This window comes from Gekko japonicus, unplaced genomic scaffold, assembly GCF_001447785.1.
Source record: "Gekko japonicus isolate JY-2015 unplaced genomic scaffold, Gekko_japonicus_V1.1 scaffold5, whole genome shotgun sequence".
Lineage (NCBI taxonomy): Eukaryota > Metazoa > Chordata > Lepidosauria > Squamata > Gekkonidae > Gekko > Gekko japonicus.
The window spans coordinates 2,545,862-2,565,983 of NW_015168652.1; the positions used below are offsets into that span (position 1 = coordinate 2,545,862).

Sequence of the window (20,122 nt, forward strand, 5' to 3'; positions counted from 1 at the left end):
GGAGGGGGAGGGGGGAGGAGTATTAGAAGCCACTGTGGAGGTGGGGCTACACCTGACAGACAACTGCCTGTTAGGTGTAGGAGGTGGGGGAGTGTGTTGGAAGCCATCCCACCTCTTCTCCTACAGCTGGCAGGCAGCTGCTTGTCCAGTGTAGGAGGGGGAGGGGGAGGGGAGGAGTATTAGAAGCCACTGTGGAGGTGGGACTGCACCTGATAGACAACTGCCTATTAGGTGTAGGTGGAGGGAGTGTGTTGGAAGCCACCCCACCTCCTCTCTTACACCCGACAGGCAGCTGCCTGTCCAGTGTAGGAGGGGGAGGGGGGAGGAGTGTTAGAAGCCACTGTGGAGGTGGGGCTGCATCTGACAGACACTTAGGGGTTGAATTTCTAAAAATCCCTTCTTAGCAAGCACCTACGCCATGGTAGGAGCGCTCTCCATGAACTTGGTGTCTGTAGGTCCAGGGGTTTGGCCTGGGCATTGATTTTACGGTTGAGGGGACTTTCTTTTATATATATAGATTATCTGCTCTGTGCCCTGTGGCAGGGTTGGGCAGGATACTCATGAAAGAAATACACAAGCGATGCACTTCAGACTTTTCCAGAAATAATGTATTAAAGCTCATTATGGGCTATCATCCTTGTTTACAAAAGCAACAACAAAAGTTGGGTCAAGATTATTCCTCCAGCTTGTATGACATTACTTCACCTTTCCTGTATGCTGTGACAATATATGCCATCATTTATGGAGTGTCCCTGATTCTTTTGTTCACATTATTTGCTGATATTTATATCTAGCTCCCTCCTCTGGGAATGTCAAGGCTCTACCAGTGAACAGCCATCTATGCTCCCACCCCATTAAGAAAGCACGGTGCACAAGAGCATGTTCAAAGTTCTTATGTTTCCCTCACTGTGACTCCAAAAAGAAAAGATAAAAAACCACGCATGACCCAAACTCCGACTGACAGCTTCTTTTGTACCAGAGTAAGCCTCAACAAACCTAATGTACGCAAAGGCCTACTACATGCAGGAAAATCATTCATACCATCACCACAAGACCCTTAGAGCCAGCAAGTCCAACAAACTTGTTGGAAACAATATAGAACACTTTTGTTTGGAACTTGACATTTACAACTCGCAGCATCTAGAGGGATTTCTATTATTAATTATTCTGCTGTAGGATGGCATCTATGGAGAAGTAGGATGGAGAAGTATACTGCAAACATCAGTGATTTAGAAGATGTCCCCATATCCACCTAATTTATCCAAATAGCTTAGTACAGATTCATGATGCTTAATTATGCAGGAATACTATTTATAAAGGCTGGTATTCAAAGGGAAACAATATCTGTTATGAAATTTTATATACAAGGTTCAATTTATTAGAGGTTCTGCTTCTCTGCTTTCCTTGATTTAAAAGGGAGCTTTTGACTCTATTTCCAGGAATCTTCTGAAGGATAAACCAAAGAAGATTATGACGAACAAAAGATTTTTTCTTATTTGCAAATTGTACTCCTTAACAAACTGCTGAGTGAAGTTTGCAGGGTGATTTAACACATGAGATTCCTTCCAACTGGGGGGGCTAAACAGGGGTGCATTTTGGCCCCTTATTTGTTCAGTTTATTCATGAACAACTTGGCGCCCGCTTTGAGGATGGCAGACAGCCACTTTCCTAAACTGGGTTCCCATCATATCCCATTATTGCTATACACTGATGACACTCTGCTATTACCCTATACACACCTGGGTCTTAAGTGCCACTTGTTCACTTTTGTGGCTTATTGTAACTCCAATTTATTGTCTGTTAATTTTGAAAAATCCAAAATCATGGTCTTTTCAAAGACCTGGAGATATTTCTGCCGGAGAGTCAAGGGCTATGTTGCTGAACAAGTCAGTTTAAATATTTTAGTATAAATTATCAGTAAAATAATAGATGACAACTCAATGGGAAAATGCACTTTGTGTTAAACCAAGTCAACTGGTATTTCACTTGACTCGCTTTTCATGCTGGAGAAACAACAAGCTTTTAGAGTGTTGGGTCAGAGATTGTTGGATACTGAGAGACAAACACTGTACTCATTAGCTAATAGGACATGTTCCCCAACTGTGTATGGCACTGATTACCGGGCTCCTGCTGCTTATTTCTTGCCCTCATATCTCTGCAAATCCGCAGAGCTTTTAAGCTCACAAGGTTCAATGTTTTGCCTTTTGCAGCCCTTTACGGCAGATTCTGGAGAACTCGTCAGGAAAGACTGCCCATGTACAGCTGGAAGCGCCTGAATTCTTATTTCATGTTTTATTTTACTGTAACTTTTATACGGAGTAGAGAAACTCCTTAATTAGCCCTGTTTTGTGCAAGCTTAAAGGTCGCTCTGACAAGCAGCTAGTTTTAGCTCTTCTATCTGACCAGAACCCTCATATTGCTAACCAAGTAGCCATCATGAGGCTCCAGGAACTGACTGTCAATAAATTTGGATAATTTCCTTTTCTTTCCTTCTTTAAACTTTGATCATTCATTTGTGTTATTTCTTGATTTGTGTGATCTGCTTATGCAATTGTAACAAATGCTTAATAAAAGTTTTTGATTTTAGAGGTTCTGCTCTTCACACTATTCCTAGCTCTGGAATCAAATACATACAAATATATGAATTTCAACAGCCTACAAGCCACCTCCCCCCCCCCCAAAAAAAGAAAGCACGCCAACCAAAACATAACAGATGCCAACTAGACAAGTTTAAACAACTAGACACAGTTTAAACAACTCTATCACAATTCTAAGCACAGTGGTATTTTATTATGCTATGAGCAAGACACACCATAGTACAAGATTCTCATCTTCCATTTACACTTTAAAATGCTTTTTGGTTTAATCATGACATTTCTTCTTTCTGGACGACAGGTGAAATATTCAAGCTGCACTTTCATGGTGCACATGTGTTATGTATGGAACAGAATGTATGAATGTATTGAGCTTGAGTCTAAGCAAGGTATTGTAAACCTATCAGAACAAGGGAAGTTCTGGAGGGAAGCAAACTGATTGGTCTTTATGTACTGAATATGATTGGATGTTATCTGACTTGTGGGCTTGGCTTACCAAGCCCGGACTGTTTAAAAAGGAGCCTGTTGCTCAGTTGTTTGTCTCATTCTGGTTCTTCTGACTTCGTGTTCAGTAAAGCTGTTATCACTGTTCACCTGCTGCCTCAAGTCTCGTATCTAACAACATGCTACTGCACTGGCCTGAGATCTGCACAGAGATTATGACTGACGCAATTATGGAAAATGTGAAAGCAAAACCTGTGCACAGACTTTTTCATACGCTGCAAGCCCAAGTGTTTCCTGTGTAACACAAATATTTTCTGCTATATTCATAACATTCAGCACTGCCCTAATTTCTCACAAGATCTGGAATTCATAACAGTATCTAGATACCGTGACTTTCAACCATCACAATTTTGGGTAAACATGGTCTCTCCAAAATCCCATTGATTTCAATGGAAGGGGGTTAAGCGCTTAAAAAAAAGTCTCCCACTGAAATCAGTGTAACCTAGAGCATACTCAACCTCCTTGAATCGTATATATTGTTTTGAGGACTGCCAGTGCATATTGGGCCCATTATAGAGGGAAGATGCAGGCTTTCCCCCCATGTCTTCTAATCTAATGTTATTTCAAAGTGAATATACTTGTCTATAATTTATTCCTAAGGAGGATGTTTTCTACTATCCATCTGTCAATGGTCCTACTCGTTTAAAAAATCAAAAGCAAAATGCCAACATTGTAGTGAAAAAATGCAGGCTTACACTGCTGCAGGATTCAAAATATACTTGCATGATCAGCCTACAGTGACTAGAGGAGAAGGATTTCAATATGACACCATTCTTCAAGATTTTGATAAGATAATGATAGCAGCAGAACACGTTTGTCTTACCTGTTCTCCATGTATTGAAGTTGGAATGCACCCTGTGGGGAAAGCAATGATATCAAAGTGTGCTTTAAAAGAAGATTTGCTAAAAACCAGGGGTCTTGTTGTAGAAAAAGAGCTGCCGGAGCTCATTAGCATAACTCATTAGCATAACTTATTTGCATATGCCACGCCCCCTGACATCACCGGAAGTGACAGAAGGCCACACCCCCTGACATCACCGGAAGTGTGTCAGAAGGCCCGGCTACTTACCCTCCTGCTTCATCCTCATTCCCAAACGGAATGAGGATCGAAGCAGAGGGCGGGGTAAAGAAGGGGGCGGGGCTTCACCACGTGACCGCCCCGCCCCCTAGAGGTTCTCTTCCGGAGCTCCGTACCTGAGAGCTCCCCCCCGACTAGAGCCCTGCTAAAAACTATGCATAGACACACAGATACAGACACATGTACTTCAAGTCCCTGGAAGTCTTGTGGTATCATAAAGATTCATGTTTACTGATGCACAGGAACTAGGAGACAAGATGTGTGTTGTTTTATGGTATTTGTTTTTTTTAATTGTGGCTGGATTCCACAGAACAAGGATATGAGAAACAGAACTCTCCCAAGGAGGCGCAGGCAACTTGCTAGGGAAGATCTGAGTTTCTCTTCATCCCACTCTATGGAATACTCTGGAATCAAGCAGTTCCCCCCAGCACACACATAATGGTTCATTGCCAAGTAAAATATTTTGAGAACCCCCTTCCCAAGTGGCAGTTATTGTTTCTAGGCACTTGGAGAGACCTCCATTTTTTTTTAAAAAAAATTATTTTATGCAAAAATATACAGAAAATCCCAAATTACATGTTACTGGGTACAGTCAGCAAAGCAAAGATATTTGTCTAAGACATTTAGTACACTTTTGTTTCAAAGTCAGGTTCTGAATCTTGGGAAACCAGTAACTGTCATTAGGTCCAAGCACATCCATATATCTCTTTCCCAAGTATGCCCCCTATCTGCTGATACCTAAATCCGCAGATTGGAGCCACACTTACCCAAAGCAGGTTTTTCTGCAAACTTGGGTGACTCCCCCCCCCCAAGTTTGCAGAAAAATCTGAAATATTTTTTTAAAAATATGGGGGGAGTTTAATTTCCCCAAAAGTAAAATAGCATTGTCTGCACATGTGCAGACAACACATTTACTTTTGAGGGCCCAGCTGCTGTGGCTCATGTGGAGTGGCTCCAGGCCTGGCCATGGTAGTGGGGAATGCTAGGAGTAGCTCCAAGCCCAGAGCGGCTCCTAGACAACACTGCAGCCAGGCCTCAAGGTGATTGGTTGGAACGCAACAGCTCAGCAATGGGGGGGGGGAGATGGAATTCCCCCCATGAATTATGCAGGACCCTCCTTTCGTTGTCTATTGAACAAAGAAGATGGAAATTGTCTCATCTCTGATGCCTACCCATCAGAAAGGCCAAAACTGCATTCTTTGAGCACAGGAGTACCAAATTTTAAATAAGGTAAAAGTGCCTGCACGGGGCAAAAAGGTTCCCTTGCCCTTTGAGATATGTTTATGTATTTATTTCTAAACTGCCCTCCCCCAGAGGGCTCAGGGCAATGTACATCATATTTAAGATACAGTTCAGTTAAATTAGACAAGGGATGGCAAATCGTAGAAAGAAGTATATTAACAGGACAAAACAAACACATAACACAATACTTGTGAAGTAACTGTAAAATGCCTTGATCAAAAAGGGATCAAAAGGTGGGGACATCAAGTAGGGTTGCCAAATGCTACCTACCTTGCCGGCGGGGGACTCCAGCGTGGCTCCCGGTGTGCGCGCCGCATGCACGTCACAGGAAAGTGACGTCATGACGCCGGGCACGCTGGGGGCGGGGCCACGACCATACAAGGGAAAACCATAGAGTTTTCCCTTGTATGGCCGTGGCCCCGCCCCCAGCGTGCCCAGCGTCATAACGTCACTTCCCTGTGACTTGCACGCTGGGGTAGGGTTCCCCCTGGGGCCCGATTCCCCGGCGTCGGGGAACGGGCCTCTGGGGCAGGGGGATTTCCGCCCCCCGGGGGGATTTGGCAGCCCTAACATCAAGCCAATTACTGCTGTATAAGAGGACAAAAGGCACAGGCCAGTGAAAATTCTGTTTGAGCAGGAGAAGGCACCGGTTTCATTCAAAATTGGAATTTTCTGCCTAGTAAACAGGGTTAACATTTCATTAAAAATATACAGTGACCGGAAGGCAGACACCACAAAACGTGTGTGTGTGTGTGTGTGTGAGGGGTGAGAGTATAGGTTTGAGACAGAGAGGGAGAGAGACAGACACTCACTATATTCAAACACAAGAAACACAACCGTTCCAGAATTAAGACTTGTTTTGCAAGTTCTTAAATACTGTGGAATACTATCAACAATTCTGGTTGTTGTATCTCAGAAAGGATATTGCAAAGCTGGGAACGGTGTAGAAGGCAGCCGCCAAAGTGACTGAATTGCTGAAACACATTCCATATAGGGAATGGCTAAGGGATTCGAGCTTTTTCAGTCTAAAGAAAAGATGACTGTGCCAGAGGGGGGATAACAGATGTGATCTGGCCACGGTGACCCATGCTGATCACATCCAGGTTAGATTATTGTAACGCACTTTATATATTTGAAAACTGTCCAGAAACTTCAGCTGGTCCAGAAAACGACAACAGACAAACTATTGTTAGGAGCTAGATATAGGGATTGTATCATTCCTGTGCTGAAAGACCTACACTGGCTGCACCTCTGTTTCAGAGCACAATTCAGAGAGTTGGTTCTTAGCTTTGCAGTGTAATCCTACGCAGAGTAAATCCAGCCTGGCCTGGATTAAGGCCCTAAAACAGCTTGGAGCTAGGGTACTTGAAGGATCACCTCCTTCTAAACTGTACAGCCTGAAGATTCTTCCCAAGCCCTGCTATCTGTGACCCTGCCTGCAGAGGTGGGTGGCAACCAGACACAGGGCTTTTTCAGTGGTGGGCATTTGCCTTTCGAATGCTCTATCCCTGGAGATTCACCTGGTACCTGCTTCACTGTCTGCTAGACATCAGGCAAAATCTTTCTGTCTACCCAGGCTTTTTAGTGGGATGTCATTTCCAGAGGCATTTGCAACTGTGTTCCCCGCCAATCTCAGACACAGCTGGTTTCACTTGGGAAGGCACACATGGACAAGATGTATAAACACTGCCACAGGAGGTGGCGGCGGCTACAAGCATGGAAGGCTTCAAGAGGGAATTAGATAAACATATGGAGCAGAGGTCCATCAGTGGCTATTAGCCACAAGGTATGGATAGGAACTCTCAGTCTGGGGCAAGTGATGCTCTGTATTCTTGGTGCTTGGGGGGTGGGGGCAACAGTGGGAGGGCTTCTAGTGTCCTGGCCCCCCTGGTGGACCTCCTAATGGCACCTGGTATTTTTGGCCACTGTGTGACAGAGTGTTGGACTGGATGGGCCATTGGCCTGATCCAACATTGGCTTCTCTTATGTTCATATCCCCAGAACTAATTGAGAATACAAAGGACATCTACAGTTCACAGCAATTGAAATCAAACACTCTTAATTCAGACCATTGTCAATCAACTCTAAGGAGGGCAACATTATTATAAATACTTACTTTTTCGCGTATTCAAATACAGTTGCCATATATGTTGTGATTCCCTTCACTTCAGTCCTCTGAAATAAAGCATACATTAACTAGAATAAGAGACATTAGGAGATGAAGACGATTCCATTCTACCAACACTTGAAGAATCAGAGCGGATTTTGAAAAGCTCGCAGGAAGCCTACACAAACTCAATAATGTGAAATGCTTAGCCAGAACATCTTCATATTCTACTAGTTCACTGTTGGAGCACCCAATGAGCAACAAGAGAAAGAGGTTATAATTTGTCTCAACACCCCAACTATGGTCAAATATTTGAACAATGTATAGACTGCCTCAATCTTAGTCTCTGTCAGACATATTAGAACAGACTGAGCCACACTCAACCTGTCAAGATTAAAAAGATTAGGAATACCAAAAATTCCTATTCCTAAAATAAGAATTTCTCAAGTTATTAGTCAGAACACAAGGTGGCAAGTTTCCATCCTACACACAGACCAGCTCAGTTCCAATACCTGGGACATTCAGCAACAAGATTCACTTAAACATTTCTGTTTGGTTCATTCAGTCAAGAAAACACAACCTCTGAGACACCTCTATGATGAGGGGTTGTACCAGGACAACTGCTGCTGCAGTTCATTCACCTTCTTCAAATGCAATTTCTCCCACTCCCTCCAAAGCACTTTGCTGTTGAAACGCACGTGTGACTCATCGTACTTCACACATTCCAGGATTGAAATCAGCTTTCCCCAGAAACCTTTGCAATTTTGCACCTGAAATTAAGAGAATAATATTTACATAAGTTATTTCCTGCTACAATATGAAGTATGCAGATAGGGCTAGGATGTACAACATCTAATACCCAAGGAGTTTTTATATTCCAAGCAGACAGAGGCCAGTGGATTTTTTATACCCAGATATTTTTCAACTTTAGTGCAGCCCTGAAGTGGACATTTAGATGAAATACAACGCAAGTCTAATGACGATATTTTTTTGGAGAGGGACACCCTGTGATTGGTCACAAACGTCCCAAGATAATTGCAACAATTCTGCAGCCTGTGGAAGATTATTAAATACTGTAAGGACCTTGCATGTCACGTTAAGAATTAAGATACCAAGAGAGGTTTTTTTGTCAGTACATAACTCTTCCCCACCTCACTCACACAAGCTAGTCTTTGGATAGATACCTGGAAAACATCTGACTTGGATCTGTTATAAAGCTGCCCTGGGGCTATGTGTGTTTACATATGTCATGTCCCCCCTGCCCTGAGTGCTCCCCCCCCAAAAATGCTGCCCTTGGGATAGATAAGATCCACAGAACAGTGGGGAGGAGGGAAATGGTGAAAGTGCCTCCCTTTTTTGTCCACAGAAACCCTCTGTAATATTGATGCCATTTCATTTGCAAGGAAGATCAATAAGCCAAAGACTTGGTTTTGCAGGAATTTTCCATGCAAAAAGCATCGTAGTTTACAATTTTTCAAAGTTATTCTTTCTGTGGAAGTAACCTGCTATTATCTGTAAATCTAAATGCCCAAGCCATTTCATAATCCATCCACCAAGTTAAATTCAACAGATTCTACTTCATGCAGCAAGTACCTGTACTATAAATTGAGAAACAAAGCAGAACAGCAGTGGCCTCTCGTGGCAGCTTTATCAAACTACAATTTTGTGATTATGAATTGATCATGGCTGGTTTTAGAAAAGTGATGGTTTTACTTCACCTTTATCATTCCAGAATGTTGCCAATAAGCTTAAAATCCCAGCAAGAATGTGGAGACATCCCAGTTAAGAAGCCAGTAATTAACAATAAGCTGGAAACTTGTGACCTAAAATCTAGCAATCCCTCCCTCCCTCCCTCCCCCCTCTCTCTCTCACACACACACGTTTATCATGTACATAGATTCCACTTCGACATGTAAAAAAATTACATTCCTATACAAGGAAGTGATCCTGAAGTCAGAACACACTTTCAAAATATATCTATGCAGACAACAAATGACAACATATTTGCAAGAGACAACGATAAAAATTGCATTAGAACCCTCAGACTTTTGGAAGTACTGCGCATTTTTAGTAATTATTATAGCTCTTACATAAATTAGTCCTCTTAAACCTTGCCTTCAGAGCATGAGCCATCCTTCACCCACATCCCTCACCATATTTTCTTATGACAACTTACCTTCAGTACTGGTAACGAGATAATGTGAGTTGTGCATGTTATTCCAGGAATGAGCTGTAAAGACAAAAGGGGAGTATGACAGGAAATCCCTAAAGGCTATTTATTTACTGTATTTAGAGGCTGCCTTTCTCACCCAGACTCAAAGCGGATTACACAGTGTAAATTGATAACAATCCACGGGAAGAGACATCTAAGGTAAAGGTAAAGGTTTCCCTTGCTCGAAAGCTAGTTGAATCCAACTCTAGGGGGCAGTGCTCATCTCCGTTTCCAAGGCGAAGAGCCAGTGTTGTCCGAAGACATTTCTGTGGTCATGTCGCCAGCATGACTAAAAGCTGAGGCACACAGAACCCTGTTATCTTCCCACCAAAGCAGTACCTATTTATCTACTGGCAATTTCTGTCTAATGAGCACAGTGTAAATCACTATAATCAGTATTAGGAGACGTCAAATGAGCAAAGACTAGGATTACTGAAAACTGAATGAGCATAGCGTATTAGGCATGATACAGAGTGCGGATATAATGAAATAAAATGGTATCACATCAATAGAAAACAATGAAACAATAACAGTGTAATACATGCAGCAAACTGATAACGTCGTGTACACAGTGGTATAATCCACAGACCCTTACCCTCTTAAAAAACAAACCTTCCTGAACTAGTCCGTTATAATTACCTTTATAGAAAAGCTCTCCTGAACAACGCTGTTTTACATGATTTGCAAAATGATAAGAGAAGCATGGCACCTTTCCTGACCTACTCAGGCAGAAGGTTCCACAAGGTGGGGGCCACAACAGAGAAAGCACGCACAGGCAGTTGTTGGTCTTGCTCATTTGCAGAGTGGCACCAGCAGAAGGCCCTAAGCGGATCAGCAGAGCTGTTATAGAGGAACACAGATGGAGAAGCGGTCCTGCAGTGCAAATTGTAACCCTTATAGGTAAAGGTAAAGGTTCCCTTGCTCGAAAGCCAGTCGAATCTAGCTCTAGGGTTGTGGTGCTCATCTCCGTTTCCAAGCCGAAGCGCCAGCGCTGTCCGAAGACATTTCTGTGGTCATGTGGCTGGCATGACTAGACGCCGAGGCACACAGAACGCTGTTACCTTCCCACTGAAGTGGTACCTATGTATCTACTTGCAATTTCTTGCTTTCGAACTGCTAGGTTGGCAGGAGCTGGAACTGGGGACGGGAGCTCACTCCGTGATGCGGCACCCGGGTCTCGAACTGCTGAACTACCAACCTTCCACAGCCTGCAGTTCAGCGTCTTAACCACTTGAGCCACCGCAGCTCCATAACCCTTACAAACAAAAAGGGGGGATATTCATCTGCTCTATGAAAAAATGTACATATTCAAGCAGACTTATTAAAGGAGAGAGAACTTCATGGACATATTTCCCAAGTGAAAAGAGACCTCCATGACATTTTAAAGAATATATATATATATTTATTTTTACCTCATTCCAGCACACGAGTGATGTATATGGCAAATGTTTATCCAGATTGACGGCCTCTGGACACATTCTCCAGTACAAAGAAGCTGAATGCAGAGAGAGAGAGAGAGAGAGAGAGAGAGAGAGAGAGAATATGTTTGCAGGAGATTTTTTTTTTACAAGTCAAAAACTACATTATTTAATCTCTAGCATCGTTCTTTCAGTTGAACATTACTTCCCTGGCTCAGGTTTCTTCCCCGCTCAAAGAGTGAGGAAGAAGATACCAACGAATGAAAGCATACATTAACATAGGCAAGGGTGAACCCGCAAGAAACTTGTGGGTTTGGAGGGGACAGTGGAGACAGTGGAGGACAGGAGTGAGGCACAGGCAGCTGCACTGGGCTGGTAGTAGGAATGGTCAGGAAGTGGGGGGAGAAGATCCCCCCCACCCACCAGCAATTCACTGCCACCAAGCAAGGCAGGGAGCCACAGCAGACCTGGCAGCAGTAAGGAGTTTGGGAGCTGTGGAGCTCACCTTCTGCTGGCCCCTGGGAATCTCTTTCAGCTGCCTCCAGCTCCTAGACCCTGATGCTTCTTCACCACTGGCTTTTGAAGCTGCTGGTGGCCCAGATGGGCCCCACTCCTGCAGTGACAATAGGGCAAAAAGTGTACCATCCTCTGAGCATGCTGCCAGCCCTTCCACAGCTCCTGTCCACCCCCCACCATGAGCAACGCAGCTGGGCCCCACCATGGTTCCCCCCCCACTGTGAGCCATGCACCCAAGTCTATCATGGTTACTGGCTGCTACCCCCACCATCAGTGATGCAGCCAGGCCCACCGTTGTTCCTGGCCACTCCCACCCCCCACTAACAGGGGCCAAAAAAAAGAGGAGTTAAGTACATTGTCTGCCAACACAGAGACAATGCTTTTATTTTTAGGAGGGAATTAAACCATCAATGTAATTTTTTTCTGATTTCAGATTTTCCTGCAAACATGGGGGTCCCCCCAAGTTTGGAGGAAAATCTCCTTTGTTTCAGTGTGGCCCTGATCTGCAGCTTTAGGTATCCACAGATCTACCCACATCTGAGAAATAGATATATAGATTTTCTTGTGAGATTTGCCAGAAAAAGCATAACCAGAGGTCATTTCGGGGGGGAATGCGGGGGAACGCAGTTCCCCTGGGTGAGGTGCAGGGGGGCGGGGCACATGACGAAGCCCCGCCCCTGCTTCTGGCCGCCCCGCTTCCAGCCCTCATTCAGCCAGGAGGAGGCAGGAGAAGAGGGAGGGTAAGTTGCTCCCTCCCCGCCTCTCCCCACCCCTGCCTTCCTGGGGCCAGGGAGGGCCTTGGCGGGGCTTCCTCGCACTCCCGCTGGCCTTGCAGGTCCACCGCTGGGCCCCTGATGTCAGGGGGTGTGGCATATGCTAATGAGTTATGCTAATGAGTTCCCCTAGCTCTTTTTCTACGAAATGACCCCTGAGCATAACTGACAAGTTATGATAACCAAAGATGTAGCTGTGTGGTTCAAATATTAGTGAACAAAGTTTTATCACTTCTGCTTGCATGGGAGGGAAACAACTGCAGTTTTCAACATATAAATCAGATTGACTATTACCAAGAGTACTAACATATGATTGGCTCTATTGTTGACAAGGTGCTTCATTCGCTGAGGCTGTAGGGGTAAACCCATAAATATTTTTCTGTGGCATACATATACACACCACAAGGTCTTAAAGGTGCCACTGGACTCAAACTTTGTTCTGTGGCTTCAGACCAACATGGCTACCCACCTGAATCTACCATAAGAAATGTTACCTATAATTCAATAACCAGAGGATCTACACACCCTAGAGTACCCATTGTGTTTATGTACTCAAAAAGCTAAATTCAGTGCATGCAGTTACTGATATCAGAGTTTCATATTACAAATCAGTGTGTTTGTTTTATGGTTTTTCATTCTCTGTAAGCAGTCTTACTTACCTCCCATACTGTGCCTTCTTGTTTCAAAATTAAAAACAGCACAGAAAATGCATCTCTCAAGAGCATGAGTCTTCCCTGGGCTTTAGGCAGGACACCACCTCTTATGCATACAGGGGAACTTAACAGATCAGTTTCAATCACGTCTCAATTGTCAGGTGTTGTGTTAACTACAGAAATCATATTGTGTCCACGTAGCCCTGGATTCCATAAGGCCTCCAGAACCATTCTTTTACACAAGGCATTTTTAATTTATATCTCTAACAGATTGACTCATTTCATTTTAATATTGCTACTGTAGAACTTCAGATGAGGTGGGAAATAAAAAGTCTCACTGAGAGAAAAGATATAAATATGATAAATAAATAAAATTAAATCATGGTGCCATCCTTACTTCTAGGGTGACAAACAATCCTAGAAATACCTACCAATAATAAATTCCTGTATAGGGTCAAATGTAAAACAAGTTGAAATGTTCTCAGAAATCCACTTAATAATCTACAAGAGCAAAAAAACAAAAATGGTCACTTTTTATTTGTTGAAATTTTATCTTGCACTATCTGTACAGAGTTTGGGGAGGTTTATATGGCTATTAGGGATGTGCATTCGGATCCACCCAAGCTGCAAATGGCAGTATTTTTCATGTATATTTCGGCTTCCCAAATGTATCTCGGGAAAATTGGGAAAAAATCCAAGAAAATCCCAGATATACTTGGGAATTACTGGTAGATCTGAAAACAGCAGAGAGGTGGCATCTGATTGCCCCTGCCTCTCAGCTGTTTGTTGGGCTTCTACCGCAGTCCCTTTTTTGTCTAAAGCCCCAGGATCAGCTGTGCCAGGAGAAGCAGACTGTTCCCAACGGCTCCACTTGGGGCTGCAGAAGAAGCCAGCCCCAGAAACCGCTGTGCTGCAGGGAGCAACCTGCTAGCTGTAGCACAGCAGATCCTGGTTTAAACTGCACTGTAGGAGAAGCCAAGCTAGCCCCAAGATTGGGCTGGCCTTTTCTCTTTACTGGTAATTTTCTTCTCGAGTCTATTGGACCCGGAGGGGGGGGGGATCGGCTTTCTGAAAAATCCTGAACCCCAGTACCATACTTGTATTGGGATCTGGGATTTTTCGGAAATACTGAAATTGTGGGGGGTCCAACAGACCCAAACCGCAAAATGCCGATTAATAAAAATTGCACACCCCTGATGTCTATCCCATTCTCCATTTGTTCCCCATATCTACCTAGTGAAGTAGGTTAGGCTGAGAAAGTGACCATCCCGAGGCTATGTTTCATGGAAAAAGGGGGTTTGAACCTGGGTCTCCCTGCTTCCAGTCCAAACTCTAACCACTACCTAACACTGGAGACGAAGAAGAAAAAGAGACTGAATTTATACTCTGCCCTTCACTACCTAAAGGAGTCTCAGAGTGGCTTACAAACTCCTTTCCCTTCCCCTCCCCACAACAGACACCCTGTGAGGTAGGTGGGGCTGAGAGAGCTCTGACAGAAACTGGTATTTTTCAAGAACAGCTCTTATCAGAACTATGGCTTGCCCAAGGTCATCCAGCAGGTGCAAGTGGAGGGGTGGGGAATCAAACCCGGTTCTCCCAGATTAGAGTCCGAGCACTTAACCACTACACCAAACTGGCTAATGTGTGTTGTGAAGGGCTTGCCATGAAAGTTAGTGAGTGACCTCGGGTCACTGATTGCTATCAGATCAGTCTTCTGCTGGGAAATTATGATGCTTTGCTTTCCCAGGTCCCCACTACCTCTGCTGTCCCCCACTGGCCAAGGACAAGAAAGGTACATTCCACAGCTACTCCCTTGCACAGTTCCAGATGGCTGGCAGGCAAGACTTGTTCTCACACTCTTAAGGCTTCTCAGTTCTTATTCAACTCTCTTATTTTCTTTCAAGTTTCTCAGATTATCTCTACCGTATTTTAGTTCCTCACATGTAACTAGTACAACAGTAGTCTTCAAATTTCTTTTGATTTTCACTGTTTCCCAATTTGCACCTGCCCAGCTAGAACTGTGACCCATTCACGTGGCCAGCCTGACAAACACAATCTAAAGCATCCTCTAAAGTTCACCTGTTAAAATATTGTATAGGGTGAGGTGAAAAGATCCATAACTATTTGCTTTCAGACCATGACACACTATCCTTGAGGCCCTGAGTAAACTGAAATGTATTTGCTTTCATATTTTAATAGTCAAGATATGCTGGCACCCACATTTCCATGGCAAAAAGAAAAATGCTTCCCTACCTCAGTTTCTGACTCTGTTGTGCTCCCAACATGCAGCAGCAGACAGTGCAACGTGGCCATCCTGTCACCATCCAACTTGCTGTTCCACAGGAACTGTAACAAAGCTTGCTTGCTTATTTCAAGAGTAAACATTCTTCCTGTGCTGAGATCCAAGACCACTGATTTGAGAGGGGAAACTATAGCACTCTTGTGCAATCCATTAATTTTTGCATCTTCACCTGAACATTCAGCATTGGAGAAAAGTAATATGCATATGATTGTTTTATGATCCAGTAACACATAGAAATCCCCTTAGCACCAAAGAATCCCAATTTCGGTCATAATGCAAACCATGACTCTTCGCATGCCAATGTTCAGCATACTTCAAGGCACTACAAATGTGTCAAGTAGGCCCAAATACCACTAAAGCCAAGACAGTGACTAATATTTACTAGAGAGGCTGTGACTTTTTTTTGTCTACAGGTGACCATCAAGTTGTATTATCTAAAGGGGGAGTCAAATATTCTTTCCTGACCTAACGGTGTATGTAAAGGCTGTTCATCTATAGTAACTGATCACAGCAATAAGAAGAGAAATACCTGAGCAATAAATCAGCTAACAAAGTGCTAAGCTAACCAAATCAGAAGGGTGTACAGATTTAAAGTTTCCAGAAATCTGGAAGCCATGGGAATTCCCCCCCCCAGTTTTTCCCCTAGAAAAAATGGACATTTTGGAAAAACTTGAAACATATGCAATGCTTCCTTTTGTATCAAATCTAAACTTATTTCAATATTTAACAGCATAAAATGAGTCATTGATAACTTAGCATATAAAATTGTACTATTTGGCATTTGTATGGAATTTAGAAGTATAAATGCCTTAGTTTTCTATAAGAATTATAAACATACCAAATACTTCAGAGAGAATTGCAAAATACTCCACCCATTGCCAACTTAGCACATATATCTTAATTTTGCCATCGGAGAAGAAAAGTTAAAGGTAGGACACAAACTGAGTAACAAACAAAACAAGCATATTATTTGGGCAGAAATACTCTCACACAATCACAATATACAATACAGCCAAAATACCTGGATATCAAGTGAAACTTTGTAACACTGAACTCCTTTAATAGTATATTATCATTAAAGACATTATGGCATATTAATTGTAGATAAGTAGAATTTGTATTGCATGAGGCCAAAGGCCATAACAATATAATGACAGCAGCCCAAACAGTAATAAATATTACAGTACTAGCCTGATACCTGTGCTTCTTCTTCTTCTCCCTAATCAGTTCTTCTTCTGCCCTGGCCCCTGCTCCTCCTTCCTTCCCAACTTTCTACCCAGAAACTGACTTCCACAAGCCTAAATGCCAGTCGTAGAATGCAGCTTTGGCTCAAGGATGAAAATGCCCCCTTGTTGTCCAGTCCTCCACCTGGGATGACACACAGTGCATGTTTACTGCAAAGGACTGCTGTAAACACAAAATGGAGGACAAGAGACCATGTACACTACCCTAAGTTCTTTAGAAGAAGGGTTACAATAAAAACATGACAGGTATTGATCAGGGTTTATATCCAGACTCGTTCTGATTTTAAGGAATTGTTCCAAATTTGTCAGGATAACAGAAGAATTGCTAGACGAAGACTTTGAGCTTTCCCTCCCAAAAAAGTGGTACGCAAACATAAGATAAATTCTGTTTACTCATACCTTATGTTTATTCAGACCTTTACCGATTAAACCAGCATTTTGAAATCTCTTAAAATAAAGAATAAAGGCTTCTCTGCTTCTCCACTGGAAAATGGCAGATGGATAAAAGGAAATAAAGAGAAATATTTAAGGGGTGATTTTTTTCAGCTTATTCTTTCTATTGTCCACAAACTTTTTACTCCTATCCAGGCACAGGGAGGGCCAGTGAACAATTTTTTTATTATGAACAGATGCTGCCAAACTGACTGTTAAGAAAGTCCCACTGTACCTGTCAGGAAGAAGTTACAGCACATCAAGTCAGGATACTGAGTGTTAACAAGATGCAGAAAGTGTCCAGGCAAGAAGACAGCGACATAATAATCTGTGGGGTTAAAAACAAAATGAAAGGACTGTCAAGCTTTAAGAACTGCTTATCCTCAGAGCTCAAGTTGATTTGACAGATGAGTTAAGAGTGAACAAGCTCGGCTACCTGAAATATTCCACAGATGGACAATCTGATTTTTTTAAAAAACTAACCTTGTATCACACACACACACACAAAGTGCAACCAGCTTAATGACTTTTTTTCTTGTTACAGTGAGCTGGGTTGAAAGAGTTGTGTCTGCACCTCCCAGAGACAAAACAACAATAATAATAACCCTGCAGGCTATGACATAGGAAACAGCTAGCCAGTGCATTTACACTGTCTCCAGCAGCATGTAATGAGCTCATGATTCCCAACAAACAAAGATAGTTACTCCCCTGAGTGAGATAATCAATTTAGAGAATGGTGCTTATTTACCAACTCAAATAATTTTAGAGTCATGGCAGACCCATGTGACACAAAGTAAAACATGCCCATTCCTCTTGAGAGAAGGAGAACTGCCTCTAGTACTTGGGTTCATAATTCTTAATAGCAAAGAAGCAAGAGGAGAGGGATAACCTTTGATTCTCAGCTTACCAAGATTCAAAAACAATAGATCTTTCACTTGCAAAGAATCCATTCTTTCCAAAGCAACAGTATATGTTTTACCACAACCTGATGAGACAGAGAGGGGTGTTTCAGTATACACAGATCCAGCTTTAAGCACAATTTCTGAAAATAGAGGACAAAAATTGGTAGGCAGGCTACATATTGATCTTGAACTTAAACCTGTTCTCATTTATACCACAAAGTCCTGGCCGGAGCCTGGCAACGAAGTCCAGGACAGAGCCCAGGTCTACCAGACCTACTGTGCAGGAAGGTGGCTAAGTTTGACCCAATGTCAAACACACACATCTCTAAAAAAGTAGGACTGGCATAATCGAATAAACCATATAATACCTTTTCTTGACAAACCCAGGTCCCTGCCACACGGCAGGGAAAACACCAGCCAAAGTGCGGCTAATTAGAACCGCACCAAAATAGAGATGCCGCGGCGGGATCCCATGGATCCCCTGAGCCGCGGCGCCATTGCTCCCCGGCACGATCAGATGCCGGGGAGGAAGACATGGTCAGGAGGGGGAGGCTGCCGAACTGTGCATGTGTGAGCATGCGCAGTTCGGCCAGGAGCTGGGGATGCGCCGGCAGACGGACGCGCCGGCGATCCCACAGCCGGCCTTGATGCGGACTTCCCAGATGAACCACCTCGGTAGGTGGTTCATTTTTGCTGCGGGGTTTTTGGCGGAAGGGCCGGATTGGGAACGGGCGTGCAACGCTTCCCAGATGTTGCAGTGGGATCGCGCCCGTTTGCTGCTGCCCTGATTCGGCCCTCTCCCGGCCCAAAACCTCTCGTGTGACCGGGGGCCCAATGACACAATACAGTGTGCAAGCTATCAAGCTCACACAGTTAATGTGTCATTTAGTTGGTCTTAATAAAAGGCATTACGTAGATTGTATCCTTGGGGTTTTGGATTTTACTTTTGTACCAACACAGCTGTAAACAACTTCCATAATCCAAGAAACACAGTATACGGACTTCCAAGACTGCTATGGAAACACAATATCAGGATGGCATCTACTTGCAGATAAAAGATTCCAAATACCTTTTGGAATGATCAAATTATGTAGAATTATTTGATTATAGTATCTTCAGTTGGACATCTAGAAAGTAAAGGTCCTCAAATAAATTCTTGTATTTTCCCCAGAAGCGTCATGATAGAGACGTTTGCCTTGTAGGCAGAGTGGAGAAAATACCTTCAGCATTATAGCCATCTTTCTCCTTTCCAACATGGATCCTTGGCAAACTGGAGTCATTCCTCAGAGTGTAGTGCAATGGCTACAGGGCTGGTCTAGGATCTGGGAGACCCAAATTCTAATCCCCACTCTGCTATGGAACTTGCTGTCTGACCTTTGGTCAGGCACACACTGAAAGCCTAACATACCTCATAGGCTTGTTCTGAGGATAAAATGGAGGGGATGAGAATGATGTAAGGTAGTTTGGGTCCCCATAGGGGAGAAAGGCAGGATGTAAATTAAGAACAGATAGTACTGCACCTTGAGAATCTGGTATAAAAATATGATCCAGATTTCATGCACAGAGAAGTTACTTTTAAGGACACATAATAAAGATCACTTTTTAAGGATTTCTACACCCTAGCCTGAGGTACTCCCTGATTTTGTGCCCCTCTCAATATAATGCCACAATGCTAGGGTTGCCAAGTCAAATCTTCTTACCGGTGGGGGAGCCTCGCCGTGCTCCAGGAGCTCTCCGCCGATGTGCGCGCGCACGCACGAAGCACGCGTGCACCGCCAGCACATCCCGGAAGTGATGCAGGACGTCGATCACGTTGAGGGCGTGGCCCTGATCGTCAGAGGGAAAACCATAGAGTTTTCCCTCCGACGATCGGGGCCACGCCCCCAACATGATCGACGTGGTTGCATCACCTCCGGTGGCACAGCCACTCTGCGCTTCAGGGGGCGGAGTTCCCCCCGGGGCCCGATTCCGTGGCGGCGGAAATCGGGACTCCAAAGCAGGGGTTTACCCGCCCCCAGCCCCCACTTGGCAGCCCTACACAATGCATTTTTATAAGTAATAGATATAATATTCAAAGGGAACAATTATCCACGTCACAGAGACTCTACTTAGCTAGTAACAATCATTTCCCTTTCTTTTTGTAAC

At 43.6% G+C, this 20,122-nt stretch overlaps 1 protein-coding gene across 1 annotated transcript in view; it reads right to left on the minus strand.

Annotated features, from left to right (window-relative positions):
• Nucleotides 1-20,122, minus strand: part of GSAP (gamma-secretase activating protein) — a 74,398-nt gene that overhangs the window by 27,841 nt on the left and 26,435 nt on the right. The window contains exons 14-22 of the mRNA XM_015415055.1: nucleotides 17,983-18,060; nucleotides 17,311-17,403; nucleotides 15,351-15,568; nucleotides 13,529-13,598; nucleotides 11,150-11,232; nucleotides 9,702-9,755; nucleotides 8,167-8,295; nucleotides 7,535-7,593; nucleotides 3,922-3,953 (exon numbers count right to left, since the gene is read on the minus strand). Of these exons, the coding sequence (XP_015270541.1) occupies nucleotides 3,922-3,953; nucleotides 7,535-7,593; nucleotides 8,167-8,295; nucleotides 9,702-9,755; nucleotides 11,150-11,232; nucleotides 13,529-13,598; nucleotides 15,351-15,568; nucleotides 17,311-17,403; nucleotides 17,983-18,060 (816 nt within the window). The remainder of the gene's footprint in view (nucleotides 1-3,921; nucleotides 3,954-7,534; nucleotides 7,594-8,166; nucleotides 8,296-9,701; nucleotides 9,756-11,149; nucleotides 11,233-13,528; nucleotides 13,599-15,350; nucleotides 15,569-17,310; nucleotides 17,404-17,982; nucleotides 18,061-20,122) is intronic.